Raw genomic sequence first — 17,076 nt, 5'->3', positions numbered from 1 at the left:
AAAGTCCCACTTTTCTCTTGGAGAGGCAGTAGATAGAGCAAGAAAGAATCCCGAGCTGGAAATCAGGAGATCTATCTTCTAGTTCTAATCCCGCTATCACCTTGGACAACTTACTGCCTTCTGTGGACCTATAAAATGAAGGTATTTGGTTATAATCTGTGTTTCTCAAACTTTAGGACCTATGGACACCTGAAAATATGTCCTAAGGATCCTCCCAGGCCATAGGCCCCAGTTTGAGAAAACATGTTAAGAATTAAATATGGTCACTTTAAGTGATATTTGGCTCTATTGGAGCTGTGAACATGGCCACAAACACAGCTGCTAAACTTGTATGTCAGTAGTTGATTATAATGTAGCCATCTAGATGATCCAGACTATGATTTTTTTTAAAGATTATAATCAAAACAAAAAATAGAAATTTTCTGAATAGATTTTGCAGCTCCCTGATATGGTACACTCAAAGGCCAGTTTAAGAAACATGGCATTCTGGATGATACCTCGAGCCTTTGCTGCTCTGACAGTCTTTGTTTCTGTGAACTTGCCTCTGTCTCCTTTCTCCTTAGTTCGTCAGCAGATATGCTGCTGGGCCTGAGAGGGTAGGTCCAGATTCATTGTCACCCAATGGGATGGGATTCTCCCTGCTCTCTCTTTGTTCTAGTTCTTTGGAATGCCATTACTTAAGAGACTGGGGTTATGGGATATTGACGAGTTTCTGCTTTACTTGAGATTCCATCTACCTTGGTATATTTGCATGAAAGCACAGCCTGGCTTTCGTATCTGCTTTTCAAGATGAGAACACTTGTAGCAGCTCAGATTTTTGGGGTGTTATACATTTGAGAGAGGAAGTTAAGTGATGAAAGTGTATCTTGCCAGTTGGAGATTATGGACTGCTCAACCTTAAGGAATTTATGGTCCTAGAGAATAGTAGCCACCTATATATAGCAGATATTAGGCAAGTTGTACCACATGTGGCCAGATGAGGAATGAGAATCCAGGACGGAACCAAATGATAGACAAGTCAGAGAGTTAGAGAGGAAGGGATGTCTAGCAGTCATTGGCACCTAGGCACGGCACCTGCTTGATTTGGGGAAAGGAGCCATGTCAAAGCACAGGAATGGTGTAATGGGCAACCCAGGAATTTTCATCCCAGATCCATTTATCCTCTCTTAGAAATGAGCCGAGGAAATTATATTTCTCTTTTTCATTCCTTTTGGGATGTGCTAAAGGAGAAGTGAGCGTCTCCTTTTTCTGTCATTGGTAGGGAGATGTTAGATTCAGAGCTTTCTCTGAGACAGTCCAGCACTTCTGTGTTCTCCACACAACTCTCCTTAACTGTAGTCAAGAGAATATGCCCACCTGATATTTCTCTGTTCTGAATTCAGCACCAAAGTAAATGTGAAAGTTAAATTTATATCTATGTGATACCTTTGGCTTTGCTTTCTGTGTTGCTTTTCCTGCCTCTTATTTGTACTGGGTATTATCAAGGCCACATTGGAAGATTCAGTAAATATTCTGGAACTGATCATTAGAAGGACATGTGGAGATAAAACTTTTGTCTGGGATTCGGCTTATCTAGCTGTCGAGTAGTTCTGCTCACAAGCCCCTACTCATTTTGGAAGGACCCATTACTATTTGTATGCTTCTGAAAGAACTGCACCAAGCTTTTGGATGGCCTTGCTCTGCCTGTTCACACTGTAACCCACATTTCTTTCTTTTTAGCTCAGGGACATGGTGCCAAAGGAGACAATGTCTATGAATTTCACTTGGAGTTCTTAGACCCTGTGAAACCAGAGGTATGTTTTCTCTTTTCTCACTTCCCTTTCCATTTTAGGAAATAAATACTAGTAGTTTAGTAAAATAGGAGGGCAAGGGTTGTGGGGGGAAATAAGATGAAAACCAAAGGAGAATATGGTTCTCTTATTGGGAACTGAGCCCAGATTTTAGCTGCAAAGGAGTAGGAAAGTCAGAGAACCTGAGGTGATTAGCAGTGCAAACAAGTCTCTTCACTTCTTTGAGTTACAATTTCCTCGTGTGTGTTAAATGGATGATTGGACTAAATAATCTTTAGGGTCCTTTCCAGCTCTGATGTTCTGTGGTTTTCAGTGAAGACAGAGGGGTGTGGCGCTCACAGGGAGCAGAGTTACGTAAGCTAGGTAAAGCCCATGCCAGGGGCTTACTTTCATGTGACTTTGCCACAGGGGCAGTAGAAATCCGAAAAGGTGGAGGCAGCTGACCTTCAGAAAGAATGCTGGAAGTATAATTGAAGTTTCCTTTCTCTCAGAACTCGAGGAAGTTTTTCTGACAGGAAGAGAGAGAATCTCACAGATGGTGTATTGAAGTTTCTGGAATTACCCTCTTATCTCTGGGGGCCTGGGCATATTGATCTCTCTGTGCAGGAGGGGTCCCTTGTTTTGGTTGTTTTAATAGCCAGCGATAGTGTAAGGGATAGAGAACCTGTCATAGGTCTTGCCTTGGAGGTAAGGAAGGAAGAGGCTATGTGGAGGAATAATGAACTGGAACAGCCTCTCAGAATTTGAGTTTTGTTGGGAAGATGCCCTAGGCTGGCCCTTGTGATAGAGTTGTCATTATCCACTAAGTATCCACTAAGTTCCAGTCTTGAGTAGACCTTTCTAAAAAACAAGGGCTCGCTAGGCCAGGGATTGTTGACCACTTGAATTCAGTCATCTTCATGGGAGAGAAATGTGGACAGTGAGGATGCACTGAGAGAGTGATTGGAAGTCATGCCTTGCATGATACAGGTCTGGCAGGAGGTTCGCCTGGTTTCCTCCAGGAAAACCGGAACTATATGCCTTTCTCACCCTGATTTCCTCTGAAGTCATTTGCTGGAGGAATCAAAGAAACAGAGCGCCATTCTTAGCAGTTCTTGGCTATCCCAGCCCTTGGTCCAGATGTTCTCCTTGCATCACGGCTTGTAGGAATGGAGGAGGAAGGGGAGTGAGCATATATTGTGAGCTTCTCTGGGTAGCTACACTGGCTTGGTGCACTTGTCGCAGGAGGAGTGAGGGATGATGGGAAGGCAAGGGCACTCTCACATTCTCACTTTCTCTTCTAGCCGGTTTACAAACTGACCCAAAGGCAGGTAAACATTACAGTACAGAAGAAAGTAAGTCACTGGTGGGAGAGACTCACCAAGCAGGAGAAGCGCCCACTGTTTTTGGCCCCCGACTTTGATCGCTGGCTGGACGAGTCTGATGCGGAAATGGAGCTCAGAGCCAAGGTCAGTAAGGACCTGGATCCTAGTAAAGATCTAGACAAATCATAAAGAACACAAGTTATTTGGGCTACCTCAGATACCTATTTGGTAGGTATCTTTATCTATCTGATAGAATAAAGACAAATTCAGTTAAAGACACACATTCAGTTAAAGACCTGGAAACATGGTTTTATAGAAGTACTGGACATGTATTTTGTATTTTGTCTCTCAACTGGGGTGTGTCGAATGTTTTTCTTATGATTAGATGGGGTGATGGGTTTGGGGGGAGGAAGACCACAGAGGTTTAATTCTTACTGTGTCGTATCAAGGGCACATACTATCAGCATGACTTATCACTGTTGATATTGATCTTGGTCATCTGGCTGAGGTAACATTTGTCAGATTTCTCCACTGTAATGTTACTCCCCCACCTTTCTTTACTTTGTACTTTTTGTTTAAATTAAAAAAATATTTTTCAATGTTTATTTTCTTTTGAGAGAGACAGACAGAGCGTGAGCAGGGGAGGGGCAGAGAGAGAGGGAGACACAGAATCTGAAGGAGGCTCCAGGCTCTGAGCTGCCCGGCTCAAACCCACAGACCGCGAGATCATGACCTGAGCCAATGTCGGACACTTAAACCGACTGAGCCACCCAGGCGCCCCTACTGTGTACTTTTTGGATGGAAGTCACTGTGCATAGCCCATGCCAAAGGAGTGAAGAGTGATGCTTTCCAACTTTAGGGTAGAGTGTCTACGTACTTTATTTGGAATTTTTCCACATGGGAGATTTATTTCCTCTTCCATTTATTTATTCAATAATTTGTTTATATCAGTATGGACTGATGAATATTTTATATTTGGGTTATAACCCAGTACTATATTATTTATTTTGTTGTGTTGTTCCAGCTTTGGCTATTGGAAGCTTTTTCAGTTGACTCTTGTGTCCCTTTGACAAAACTCCATCACTGTGGGGTGCTTTTTTTTTTTTTTTTTTTGACATTCTTAATTTCTAGCACTATAAGCTGCTCCAGGCTTATCTTGTATATTCCCTGCTCCAGCCCTAGAGTCAGCCATTCTTCAAGGAGCTCTGTTCTTTTTATTGAAAGATAATAGTGGAAACCAAGATCTGGGCTCTAGATATTGCTTCTAGGCCCTCTCAGGTAACAGAATGAGCAACTAACTATATGTGTGCATGCAAATCCTACCTATATTTATAAATATTTCTGTACGTATCTATCTATATATTGACCAGATGTGGGTTCTTACTGATGTTGGCGACATGATTTTAGCTTCTGGAAAAATTATACTAAAAATCTGGAAGTCTCAGAAACAACAACAACAACAACCAAAACTGCTGTCTATTTACTGCCTTAAAATCCTGTTTAGTTCCTACGACCATGACACATCTTCTGGGTGTCTTTTCCAGCTCCATGATTCTAAGACTATCCACTTTGTAGTTTGGAAGCCAGCTGATTGGTTTAATTCTGTGAGCATTGGAAGGGCATTCTATGATGCTAGCACTACCTAGTAGGAGGAGTCAGGCTTTCTGGCACCATTAGCTAGGCCGTTTGCCCCAGTGAAATATGAACACAATTGGAGGAAGTGGCTTTGAGGGAGTCAGATCACTTATCCTGCATGTGGACTTTTGCAAGCATCTGGGAATCCTAACCTGTGTTCTTGGAAATCTGTCCAAATTCTAGGAAGAAGAACGCCTAAATAAACTAAGAATTGAAAGCCAAGGGTCCCCTGAAAGTAAGTTGCCCCCACGGCCGTGGGAGTTACCAGTTAACTAATGATAGAGATGGGGGTATGGAGGGGTGCAAACAACTGAGCCACCTAGGTGCTCCCTGATGAAATGGATTCTTTAGGATGGGGAAGTATAATACATTTTTGTAGTTTTGAAGAAAAAAGTGTAGTTACATGTTGCGAAAAGTCTGACTCTTTTGGCTTCTCAGGACTGGGTTGCGTTTAATTGAGCACACTATTTAGTGTGATTATTTGAGCATCAGCCAAGGGTTATATGCAGAATATCTGTAGCCTAGGAATAAATATGTAGCAGGAAAATTTGAACTCCATAGCTCTTCTCTTGAGAACTGTCCCATTTCCTGTGTCCTACCCCTTTGACTCAACCGTGACTCTAAGCTCCTTACTCCTTCCTTAACTCTGTAATTGGCTGTGTCTTCATGAGCCTTAGGCTGCAGACAAAATTAATGTTCCTTATCCTCCTGCATCTCAGTCTGTAATTTTCCTTCTTTGGTTATATCCTCATCCTACCCATCTTCCAAAGCCCAGAGCAGGCATCGTCTCATCTATGCAGACTGCCTAATTCTGACTTCCCCAGCCTAATGTCATTTTCTCACCTCGAAATTGTCACAAGACATTACCTATTACTCTTTATTTTGTATTACAGCTTTCAGATTATAAGTTCTTTGAGGGCAACATCAAGTCTTAACATCTTTGAATCCCAGTAGTGCCCCTCAGTACCTTGCATGTTGGACGTGTTCAGTTAATACTTGGTTGAATGAATATATGATCAAATGTCAGAATTCTTTTTTTCATTGTGTTCCTATTTCTTTGAGCTACTTTGACCTGCATGGCCTTAAAAAAATTCCAGGAAGAAGAAGCTATAGATAATATAAAAATGGTAAGAGCAGGAGCTGAGTATAGCTTTATTTACCTTCTTTAATGCCCTCTAAGGTGGTCATTCTTTGCCAGAAGTAATTTGTCTTTATTCTCCTTGGACTTATGTCTGTGTACTTACCCTTCAAGGCTATGAGGGGAAAGACTGCTAAAAACATACCTTGGAGTGCAATGTTCATAATTTTACCCATTTCTCTGTGGGACTAGGAGCCCAGGCTGGCACAGATCTGGGCCAGATATCTTTTTGGGAGGTTAGGGCACCCAGTGGGAAAGTGGGGAGAGGTCACCCAGGTATGCCCCCCATACTCCCTCCTGCTGCACCTACCCCTTGTAACAGTTTACTGTCTTGTTTTGCTTTTCAGCTCTTACAAGCTTGAAGAAAGGATACCTGTTCATGTATAATCTTGTGCAGTTCTTGGGATTCTCCTGGATCTTTGTCAACATGACTGTGAGGTTCTTTATTTTGGGAAAAGGCAAGCACAAAATTTCAACATTAGTTTTCTGTTTTCAGTAGTTTGACCTACTACTCACCAAAGGTACTAATAATACCCTGCCTCTGGTGTTAATAATAACCCCCCGTGTTTGTGTAGCACACATGCCTTCCATTCTACTTTCATGTCTCTTATTTCCCTTGACCTTGTGAAACAAGCAGACTGGAGATTGTGTGCACTTAACATGTGCAGAAACAGGCTTAGAAATGGTCCCCATTCACACAGCTGGCCGGAGGCACATCTTGGGCTAGCATTCCTTTCTCTGTTCACTATATGATAGTTCATTTATAACCAAATAGACTTATGTGGTAATTTCAGTGACAAAGTTATGCAAGTCCTATTCCAAAATTGAATGAAAGGACTATCATAAAGATGTTAGTTCTTGATGAATTAATTTATATGTTTAACAGAATTCTGGCAAAAGTAAAGACAATGGAAAGTTTTTGAGAATGTGATCTAAAGTATTCTAAACTTATATTATGAACAGTAAATAGGTAATAAAATTTGGAGGAAGAAAGGATAATGGGAGAGTACTTTCTCTGCCTGACAGGAGAGAATAATTAACAGAGCAATTATTAAAAAAATAGAATGATCAGTAGAGCAGATTAGGTGGTCCAGAAATAGCTCTTACATTATATGTATGTATGTATATGTACACACACACACACACACACACACACACACATACATTGGATACATGAGGCAGGCAAGGAATCTCTTTGACTCTTTTCCTTACATTGTATACAAAAATAAATTCCCCCAAAGGATTTGAGTCATGTATCAAAATTTTAAAACATAACAGAAGATATAAGTTAATGTTTATAACCGTCTCATGTGGAAGGTTAGTACTTTCCAAGGTTAAAAGTGTTAGCGGAAATCATGAAGAATAAGGTCAATATATTTGACTAAGTAAAATACCTAAATTCCTGTGTATCTAAAAATACCCCAGCTAAAACAACACTAAAGATTAAAAGCCTATTGAGGCTAGTAGCATGGGGATGAAGGGTTGGTGGAAAATTGCAACAAATACCTGCAAGGGTTGATTACCTATAAAGAAGATGTTACAAATTGATCCAAAAATGTGACAACTTCATCCAATAGATAAATAAACAGAAGTCATGTGCAGGCAGTTCATAAAAGGAAGTAAAGCCAATTTAATGTACAGAAAATGTTTAACTCAATAATGATGAAGGAAATAAAAATAAGATTTTTATCAGTTTTTCAAAGTTAAAAAAGATACCTAATTCAAGAGGACATTTGCTAAAATACACAGTAGTGGCTACTGGGAGGGTACATAAATATGACTCTCTTGGAAAATCATTTGGCAAAGCACATCAGGAACCTTAACTGTTCATATCCTTAACCCTGGTTATTTCACTTCTTGGAATATGTTCTAAAGAAGTCATTGAAACTACAAAAACAGCTTTTTCAAAAAGATATACATTATGGCATTACTTTTATTAGTGACAAGTTAGAAACTACCTAGATGTCCATCAACGAGGGATTACTTTAGAATACTTACTCAGTGGAATGATGAGAAGCAGATATAAAATATTTAAGGAGTTTGTAGTGTAGAGAAATATGATAGGCTAAGAAAGTAATATATAAAGTTGTTCTTCCAGCTTCATCACATCTACATAAAAAGCGGAAACAACTGAGCCAATACATGCAAAAAGATCGGAAGGAAATACACCATTTCAGATGGTTTGAATGTGGATAATTTAGACATTTTCCCTTATTTTATAAAATAAAAAAGAGGACAAATATAATTATAATGGAATATATAAACTCTGTTTTAAAAGAGGAAAAAAAAATCCTATAGTCTGTTTAATTTTCAGTCCTAAATTTTCCAATCTGAGGTTGGTAGTACGTGAACTGCAGTTAGCTCAAGAGTCATTTGAAAGAAGCGCATGTTGTTTTTCCAGCCTTCTCAACACCTTAGAATTCTGCAAAGCACAGTGGCAGGAAAAACTTCCCAGCTGCCTAGTGTCTTACAGCCCCAAGTGATCAGAGGTCTACAGATGAGTTACTTAAAAAAAAGAAGGCAAGTCTCAGACCTGTAGTTTTTATTTCTCTGGGTTTATCACAAGGTCCACGGAATGAACAGGGACATGCAAATACATAAATAATTTAACATAGTTAGATGGATTCTCCACGTTCCCGTGCAAGCCTGCTGGCCATCAAGTGATCTAGTCCAGAAGCTCCTAAGTTATTTGGGTCATGTGTTTAAGCTGCTTGGATTTGTAATTTCTATTTTGGCGCTCAACCCCTTCCTAACCCCCTTCTGGAATGGAGCTGCTGGTTTAATTCTTCCCTTATCAGTCCTCAAAAACGTAGTAAGGACTTGGGGCCTGGCACTCAATTTGCCCTTAACACTTTTCTCCTTTTGAACAAAGGGTGTTGGGAAATAGCAAATACCACACATATACTTGAGCACGTATTTCCCAAACTTCTTATGCTAAGGAAACAGAAGCAAATTCTTGGGCTTATGTAGAAACCCTTGTTTGAGCTTATCTAGCTCCCTGTTAAGGAATGCTTTTTTTTTTTTTTTTTAATGTTTATTCATTTTTGTGAGAGAGAGAGAGAGAGAGAGGAAGACACAGAATCCAAAGCAGGCTCCAGGCTGTGAGCTGTCAGCACAGAACCCGACACGGGGCTTGAACCCACAAATGGCAAGATCGTGACCTGAGCCAAAGTCAGATGCTTAACTGACTGAGCCACCCAGGCACCCCAAAGGAATACTTTTTTTTCTTAGTAAAATTAATTTTTTTCTAGCTATAAAAAGGTGTTATAGAAAAATCAGAAAATAAAGACTTAAGACATTCTCCTATAATCCCATCTATGGCAGCAATAGATTCTTGGCATCCTGATGTATATTTTTCCAACCCACAAAATTTCCTTAGGAGCAATTCCTGATATGGAATTGCAAGATTAATGGCAAATTGTTTTTAAGGATTTTCACGTATACTGTGCAGATAGAGTATACTATATTATACTACCACTGTTTAAATCTGTATCTCATTAACAGATGAGTGCCTTTTGCTACTTAAAACAATTTTTTTTTTCAAATCATCAAAGTAAGTGTGCTGATTGAAGCAAATTTGGAAGGTGAGGGAAGCCAGGTGGAGGTGTGGGGGAAAAGAAAGGAAGGTGAATAAGCCATTGTCCATCTTCTTAATATATCCACACATTTCCTTTTAGTTGTTGTTCTCCTACAGTTAAAAATTTTAGGGCACCTGGGTGGCTCAGTCCGTTGGTTGGGCTGCCAACACTTAATTGTGGCTCAGGTCATGATCTCCCAGTTTGTGGGATCAAGTCCCGTGTCAGGCTCCTTGCTGACAGTGCAGAGCCTGCTCGGGATTCTTTCTCTCCCTTTCTCTGCCCCTCCTCCACTCATGCGTGTCCACGTGCACACTCTCTCTCAAAATAAATAAACTTTAAAAAGTTATAATCATACTGTGTACACAAATTTCTGTGTTGTTTTAAAAATAAAATTATAAATGGGGCGCCGGGGTGGCTCAGCTAGTTAAGCGTCTGACTTCAGCTCAGGTCATGATCTCACCGTCTGTGGGTTCAAGCTCTGCATCAGGCTCTGTGCTGACAGCTCAGAGCCTGGAGCCTGCTTCAGATTGTGTCTCCCTCTCTCTGTGCCCCTCCTCCGCTTGCTCTCTGTCTCAAAAATAAGTAAAACATTAAAAAATTTTTTTAAATAAAAAATTAGAACCATTTTAATGTTATTAATATTCTTTGTAACTATCATTTTAGAAGCCAGATTTCTAGTCCTGAATGAAACAGGGATGAATTTCCTATAAAATCAGAGCAAAGCCACAAGATCTAATTTTTGTTCACCATATGCCAAATCTTTTTAAAAAAAATTTTTTTTTTAATGCTTATTTATTTTTGAGAGAGAGAGAGACCGAGCACGAGTGGGGGGTGGGGTGGAGAGAGGGAGACACACAATCCAAAGCAGGCTCCAGGCTCCAAACTGTCAGCACAGAGCTTGATGCGGGGCTTGAACCCACAGATGGTGAGATCATGACCTAAGCCAAAGTCTGATACAGGCAACCCCACCATATATGCCAAATCTTAAGTCACAGCTTTCTGTTTCAACATGGGAGGTTCTCATGTTTCAAAGATTTGTCCAGGAGAAATGCCACCTTAAAGGGAATTCCCTTTATTTAAAAAAAAATTTTTTTTTTCAACGTTTATTTATTTTTGGGACAGAGAGAGACAGAGCATGAACGGGGGAGGGGCAGAGAGAGAGGGAGACACAGGATCAGAAACAGGCTCCAGGCTCCGAGCCATCAGCCCAGAGCCTGACGCGGGGCTCGAACTCACGGACCGCGAGATCGTGACCTGGCTGAAGTCGGACGCTTAACCGACTGCGCCACCCAGGCGCCCCAAAGGGAATTCCCTTTAAATGGACACCCGAATTTCACTGTGATTTGATTGGGATTTTGTCTTGGAAACAGGGAGATTTAAAATTAGAATAAAATTTTTATCTTATATATAGCAAAATTCACATTATAATTTTGCATTAATTCTTCAAAGAAAAGAATTAGTCAAATTTTGAACTAAATTACTAGTGGAATTTTTCTGGCAAAATTACGTAATAACACCGTATAAACCATTCTTCATTTCACATTTGACTTTGTAGTAGGATTGTAAAGTGGATCATTTTTGCAAAAATAGTAGATGGTTTACGTTTTTGGAAGGGCCTCTTTTATTTAACTAATATTTAAACCATATTCTTTCGAGGATCCTACAAGGGTCATCTTTGTTTGGCACCTGGCCTACCTGTGCCAGATCCTTGGAGGCGCTACTTGTATTTAATAGGCAGGAAGCCATGGGGCGCCTGAGGGGCTCGGTCAGTTTAGCTTCTGAGTTCGGCTCAGGTCATGATCTCACAGCTTGTGGGTTTGCGTCGGGCTCTGTGCTGACAGCTCAGAGCCTGGAGCCTGCTTCGGATTCTGTGTCTCTCTCCCTTTCTGCCCCTCCCCTGCTCGCACCCTGTCTCTAAACAAACAAACATAAAATTTGTTTTTTAAAAGATAGGCAGGGAGCCAAAAATCCTAATAAACTCCAAAGGCCAAAGAATTGTCCTGCCCAAATTGTCAGCAGTACCCTGGTTGAGTAGCACGCAAAGAGGAATGTGGGGAGGCAGGAGGTCAAGTGAGGATCAATATAAAAAGTAAAGGATTTTATATTATGGTCCACTCAGAACTGATACCACATTGGCTGATGTCATATAGGCAATAACTGTCACTTTAAATATTACATACTATTCCATGAAGTAGATAAACTGTAGTTTACTCAAACTTTCCATACGCTTAGGCATTTAGACTCTTTGCACTTTAATGCACTTAGAAATGTTTCAGAGAGCAGCCTTATTCCTAAAAAGCTTTTGTTTTTTTCATTTTAGATTTTTTAGTTAGGATAGATTCTTAGAGTAAGAATTATAGGGACGAAATAGACATAAATAAGGTTTTTGAAAGTTAATTTTATTTTGTATTTTTACACATCTGCGTTTGTTTATGATTGTACACTTTTGAGGTTTTTAAGAGGCTAGATTGCATTCAATATATGTGACATAATTTTAGCTTTAAATTCAATGAGATAATGGATCTGAAAAGACTTAGCCACTGTTCCTGATACATAGACTTTTCAGCTTATAATAACTGAATGAAGTATAGGTATACTTTTTTTCTTGCCTTTTAAAATGAGAAGGACATACAGGGTTTATGTGTTTTAACTCTCTGCTAACCAGTAGAGTTTACTATTTATGACTCCACAGGCCTGTTCCCCACCAGCTTTGTTTGGATACTAAGCTCGAATCTGAGGGGCTGTTTATTTTACTTTTCCTTAAATTCCTTTCTTGTAAGGAGGTATCTAGTTTGAGAAATAATTCTGTTGGAATTTGCCATTTGATTTACCCTTAATGTATATTTGTCCCATAGAGTCCTTCTATGACACGTTCCACACCTTGGCCGACATGATGTATTTCTGCCAGATGCTGTCAGTTGTGGAAACTATCAATGCAGCAATTGGAGTCATTAAGTCACCAGTGATACCTTGTCTTATCCAGGTATTGAGTAATTGACTTCTAGGGTGGGGAATGAAAGATTTCAGAAGTTAGTAGGTGCACCACAATTTGCTGAGAAGTCTCAGTTAGTAAAAATCTCTTTACACAGGAATAGCATTGTTTTTATCTGAAAAAAGAGGAAAACTGTAAGCCACAGGGATAATTTCCAAAGTAGACTTTTGCCATTTCAGATCTGTTGTTTTTTTTGTTTGCTTGTTTATAATATCTTCATGAAATTACAAAGTGATAAAAAGGGCTTTAAAACTAGCAAAACTTGACTTTCAAGCAGGAGCAGAAAGACCTCACCCACAGTCTTCTCAGGTAGAGACATACTTAGTCTCCTCCCATCTTGGGTAGGTGAAGGCAGTGTGATCCTAGGAGATCTTTTCACTTTGGACTTTCTTCCATATATGAAGGTAACATTTTTGATTTGTGTGGGGATTCTCCCCCTCACCATACATCTGTGTTATTTCCTAACATTTGGAAGATTGCTATCAGGAATAGGAGTCTTTTAATTTCCTTGCCCTGTTACCTACCTATGTGATTGTATACTATCAAATATAGTATTTGACCTGGAGTCAGGGGGAACCAGGTAATGGTTGGTTAGTCTCTTCCAGAGTACTGTTGTTTGTTTTTCTGTTTTTTTTTTATTTTTTATTTTCTTATTGTTTATCCATTTTTGAGAGAGACAGAGCAAGAGAGAGGGAGAGGCAGGGAGAGAGAGAGACACAGAATCCAAAGCAGGCTCCAGGCTCTGAGTTGTCAGCACAGAGCCCGACACAGGGCTCGAACTCACAAACCTCGAGATCATGACCTGAGCAAACTTGACCACTTAACCAACAGAGCCACCCAGGCATCCCTGGAGTACTGTTTTTATAGTTCTATTCTTTTATGGTACACCTGCTCCGGCATTCTGATAGTATCCATTGTATGGTAAAGTGTGTTAATGCAGTGGACTTATTATTTCTAGGTTTTCTGTTCTCAGAGAGAGGCTGTTTTGTTCAGTCTAAAAAATAAAAGAGGATACAAAGTGACCCACTAATATGGAATAATATTTTTTGTACATCAAGGACTACTGCGATAAGAATGAGGATAGCATTTCTAGGGCAAGATGGAAGGGACAGATTGAGTTATTGTCATAACGCATGGCCCCAGGGAGTGACAGTCACATAGAATGCAGTGTGAGTAAAACCTCCTGGAGTCGGACAGTGCCATGCGCACTAGCACAGACGAATCTCGGAAACAAAACATGGAGTAAGAAGTCACAGAATAATACATTCTGTTTCTTAAAGTTTAAAAACAGGCAAAGTGAAACGGTGTACTGTTTAGAAATATGTACATAATTAGTAAACCTCTAGAGAGACAAGATAGTAGTTACTTATGAGGGGCTGCCACACTGGTGATGTTCTAAAAAATTTTTTTTCTTTAATGTTTATTATTTGAGAAGAGACAGAGAGCAAGCAGGGGAGGGGCAGAGAGAGAGGGAGACACAGAATCGGAAGCAGGCTCCAAGCTCTGAGCTGCCAGCACAGAGCCCGACATGGGGCTCGAACCCACAGACCGCAAGATCATGACCTGAAGTGAAGTCGGCCGCCTAACTGACTGAGCCACCCAGGCGCCCCCACAATGGTGATGTTCTTGTTCTTGGGTAACGCAGACACGGATATCCATTTGGCAGTAGTCTTTAAACCGTGTTTGAACTATTCGTAATGATATGTATTTACACACATGCACACAGTCTATTCAAAGAGACTGATTTGGATACTTAACTTGTTCCAAAGCTGGAACAGAGAATTAAACTAGCTGAGCTCAGTCTTTTCCTGGAGGAAAAGAGCCCCTGAATTTAGTGGGGCTCGGTTTTGGATGACACTTTTACATAGTTTTTGTAGAATATATTTTTAAACTTTTTTTCTCTCTTCTGGGTTCTTTTAATAGCTTCTTGGAAGAAATTTCATTTTGTTTATCATCTTTGGCACCATGGAAGAAATGCAAAACAAAGCTGTGGTTTTCTTTGTGTTTTATACATGGAGCGCAGTTGAAATCTTCAGGTGGGTAGAAATGCCAGCATGGTTGTTTGAATGCTTCTCCTTTCTCTGGAACAGCTCTCTTCTGGAGGGAGTTGTTTTATTCCGAGTCTCATTTGGTTTGAAATTAAGGTTCTATATATGTGGAGAGTTCTAGCTGAATCTGTGAGCTCTGCAATGGAGACACACAGTGTTTTTTTTTTTTAAAGCAATCATAATACCAGTGTAGGCAGTGAAGAACAGAGGGAGGGGAGATCTGGAGAAATGAAAGACCTGTGTTACCCTTCTTGCTGTCTTGTTGGAAAGAGAGGACTCATCCACATGGAAATATTTTTGAAAAAGTTGAAGAAACACGGGGTTGAAGGAGTAGTCAGGCTGGATGGAAACAGTGAATACCAGCCTTCTAGAAGGAATGATAGAAGTCTTTTACTACAAGATTACTGAAATTTGAATCAGCCTTATATGATTCTTCCCTTCTCAATTGTCATAGAAAAAAATATCTTTAAAAAATATATCCATTAATAGTAGAGGTGTTCTTATCTACCAGACCATACGTATTCCATTTCTTTTTCAGTCAGGTGGAGAAAGGATTTTGCACATTGACTCCTGAGCTCTAGTATTTTGCAAACTTAATAGTTGAGAGGGAGAAGTAGTTAGCAATCCTAGATTTATCTTAACAGTGGTCTGGTCCCATAGTATCCCGTATACCCTCTTAAATCTGCTAATACAAATGTGAAAGAGATTATAGGTACTTAATATTAACTGTTAAAAATTCTTTTATCTCTTATCAAAAAAAATTTTTTTAAATGCTTATTTTTTGAGAGAGACAGAGTGCAAGCTGGGGAGGGGCAGAGAGAGAGGGAGACACGGAACCTGAAGCAGGCTCCAGACTCTGAGCTGCCAGCAGAAATCATGACCCAAGTTGAAGTCGGCTGCTTAACTGGCTGAGCCACCCGGGTGCCCCTTGTGTTTTCAATAGAGTGTCTGATTCTAGATTAGGGGTCTTTTGTATACTGAAATTTTGATGACATTCGTTGATCCAGGGATAAATTGTCACGGTGTTTGTCTTTACCTCTTGGAACTTAGAACTAGGAATGAAGCCAAAGAGCTTCTGAGCATTCACTCCATATACTGAACTATTCCAAAGAAGGTTGTCTTAGGACCTAAACTTAGTCTGCCATCAGAGTTCACATCCACTGAAAATTGGAGGAGGGGTGTGATGGGAGGTTGTGGGTAGAGAGCCCAGGATTAGAATTCTGTTCTGAAGAAGCCGTGTGTGGCTAATTGTGAAATGATTCTTCTTGAATGATGTTCTAGGGTTGCATTCAGGACCTGAAGTGGCTTTTCACATCTGAATTCCTTATTTTCAATAGGTACCCCTTCTACATGCTTTCCTGCATTGACATGGATTGGAAGGTGCTCACATGGCTTCGTTACACTGTGTGGATACCCTTGTATCCTCTGGGATGTTTGGCAGAAGGTACTTTCAAGAACACTAGGTTTTATAAGCTTAGTTCTAAAGATAGCTAAGCTAAAAGATAGCTAAACTTTCTTTCTTCCTGTGCCAGCCTTAGTCTGATATATGGGTGTTAGACTTTTTAAGAATTTCTTTCTCGTGGCTTCCTTCCATAGTACTCATGGTACCCAGACTGTTTCAGGGAAGTAGCTCGTTTTTGTAAAGTTTGGAAGCTGGGTGTTCATGTATTGTATGCTTCCTATTTATACGGTATTTAAAATTTTCCAAAGCAGGTTCTTAGCGACAACTTCATTTTATCCAACACACACCTAGTGGGTGGGTCAAGTAGGGCTTTTTCTCTCCATTTTAGAGAAGACTGAATCTCAGTGCTATCAAAATGACTGTTCTTCATTCATCTTCCTTTTGTCAGCGTGGAGGGTTATCACATGAAAACTAGGGGGGTGGGGAATGGAAGAGGCACGAGCCCTCTGTATTAAGGAGGCTAGATGGGACTGTATTTCATTTGTTTCTGACAAGTTATTTCTGCTCTCAGCTGTCTCAGTGATCCAGTCCATTCCAGTATTCAATGAAACAGGAAGATTCAGTTTCACATTGCCATATCCAGTGAAAATCAAAGTTAGATTTTCCTTTTTTCTTCAGATTTATCTCATAATATTATTTTTAGGTAAGTATTGGCTCTGTAATAGACTTTTTCCAGTCACTTCTTACAGAGTAGAATTAAATGATTCAAAGTTTTCCAAGTCCTTATTAGGGATTTTCTTTCTAGAAGGGTAGTGTACAGTTAGAAAAACATTACTTGTATAAAACGGACCCACAAGAATATGCTACGTGTATCTTCCAAATCTCCAGTGGTTATCTTCTTGGTCATTGGGAGTTCACCATATTTCATGTTTAAAACAATGTAAGAAACTCTTTTAAGAAGCTCATTTTAATAATTTCACTGACACATTCCTTATCTAGAGTTCACAGAGGTGGTAATACCACTGGCAGCAAGGAAGGAAGAGGCAGTAAAGGCTTCTGAGCAGCCAAGAGATGTCATAAAGCCTTCTACTTAACAATAGGAAAGCTCCCTTAGCCCCCACCCTGTTCCTTATGTAAAACCTGCTTATATATTAATTTACTTTTATATAAAATCATAAATTCTTGCCTT

At 39.9% G+C, this 17,076-nt stretch overlaps 1 protein-coding gene across 1 annotated transcript in view; it reads left to right on the top strand.

Annotated features, from left to right (window-relative positions):
* The window catches only part of HACD3 (3-hydroxyacyl-CoA dehydratase 3), a 38,900-nt gene that overhangs the window by 18,013 nt on the left and 3,811 nt on the right, over positions 1-17,076 (top strand). Inside the window, exons 3-10 of the mRNA XM_003987030.6 lie at positions 1,720-1,793; positions 3,074-3,238; positions 4,913-4,964; positions 6,215-6,325; positions 12,301-12,428; positions 14,361-14,473; positions 15,823-15,929; positions 16,459-16,590. Of these exons, the coding sequence (XP_003987079.1) occupies positions 1,720-1,793; positions 3,074-3,238; positions 4,913-4,964; positions 6,215-6,325; positions 12,301-12,428; positions 14,361-14,473; positions 15,823-15,929; positions 16,459-16,590 (882 nt within the window). The remainder of the gene's footprint in view (positions 1-1,719; positions 1,794-3,073; positions 3,239-4,912; positions 4,965-6,214; positions 6,326-12,300; positions 12,429-14,360; positions 14,474-15,822; positions 15,930-16,458; positions 16,591-17,076) is intronic.

The sequence above is a fragment of the Felis catus genome, chromosome B3 (assembly GCF_018350175.1).
Source record: "Felis catus isolate Fca126 chromosome B3, F.catus_Fca126_mat1.0, whole genome shotgun sequence".
In the NCBI taxonomy this organism is placed as follows: domain Eukaryota; kingdom Metazoa; phylum Chordata; class Mammalia; order Carnivora; family Felidae; genus Felis; species Felis catus.
The sequence above is the reverse complement of the archived record's forward strand: the minus strand, read 5'-3'. Positions and strand labels throughout refer to the sequence as shown.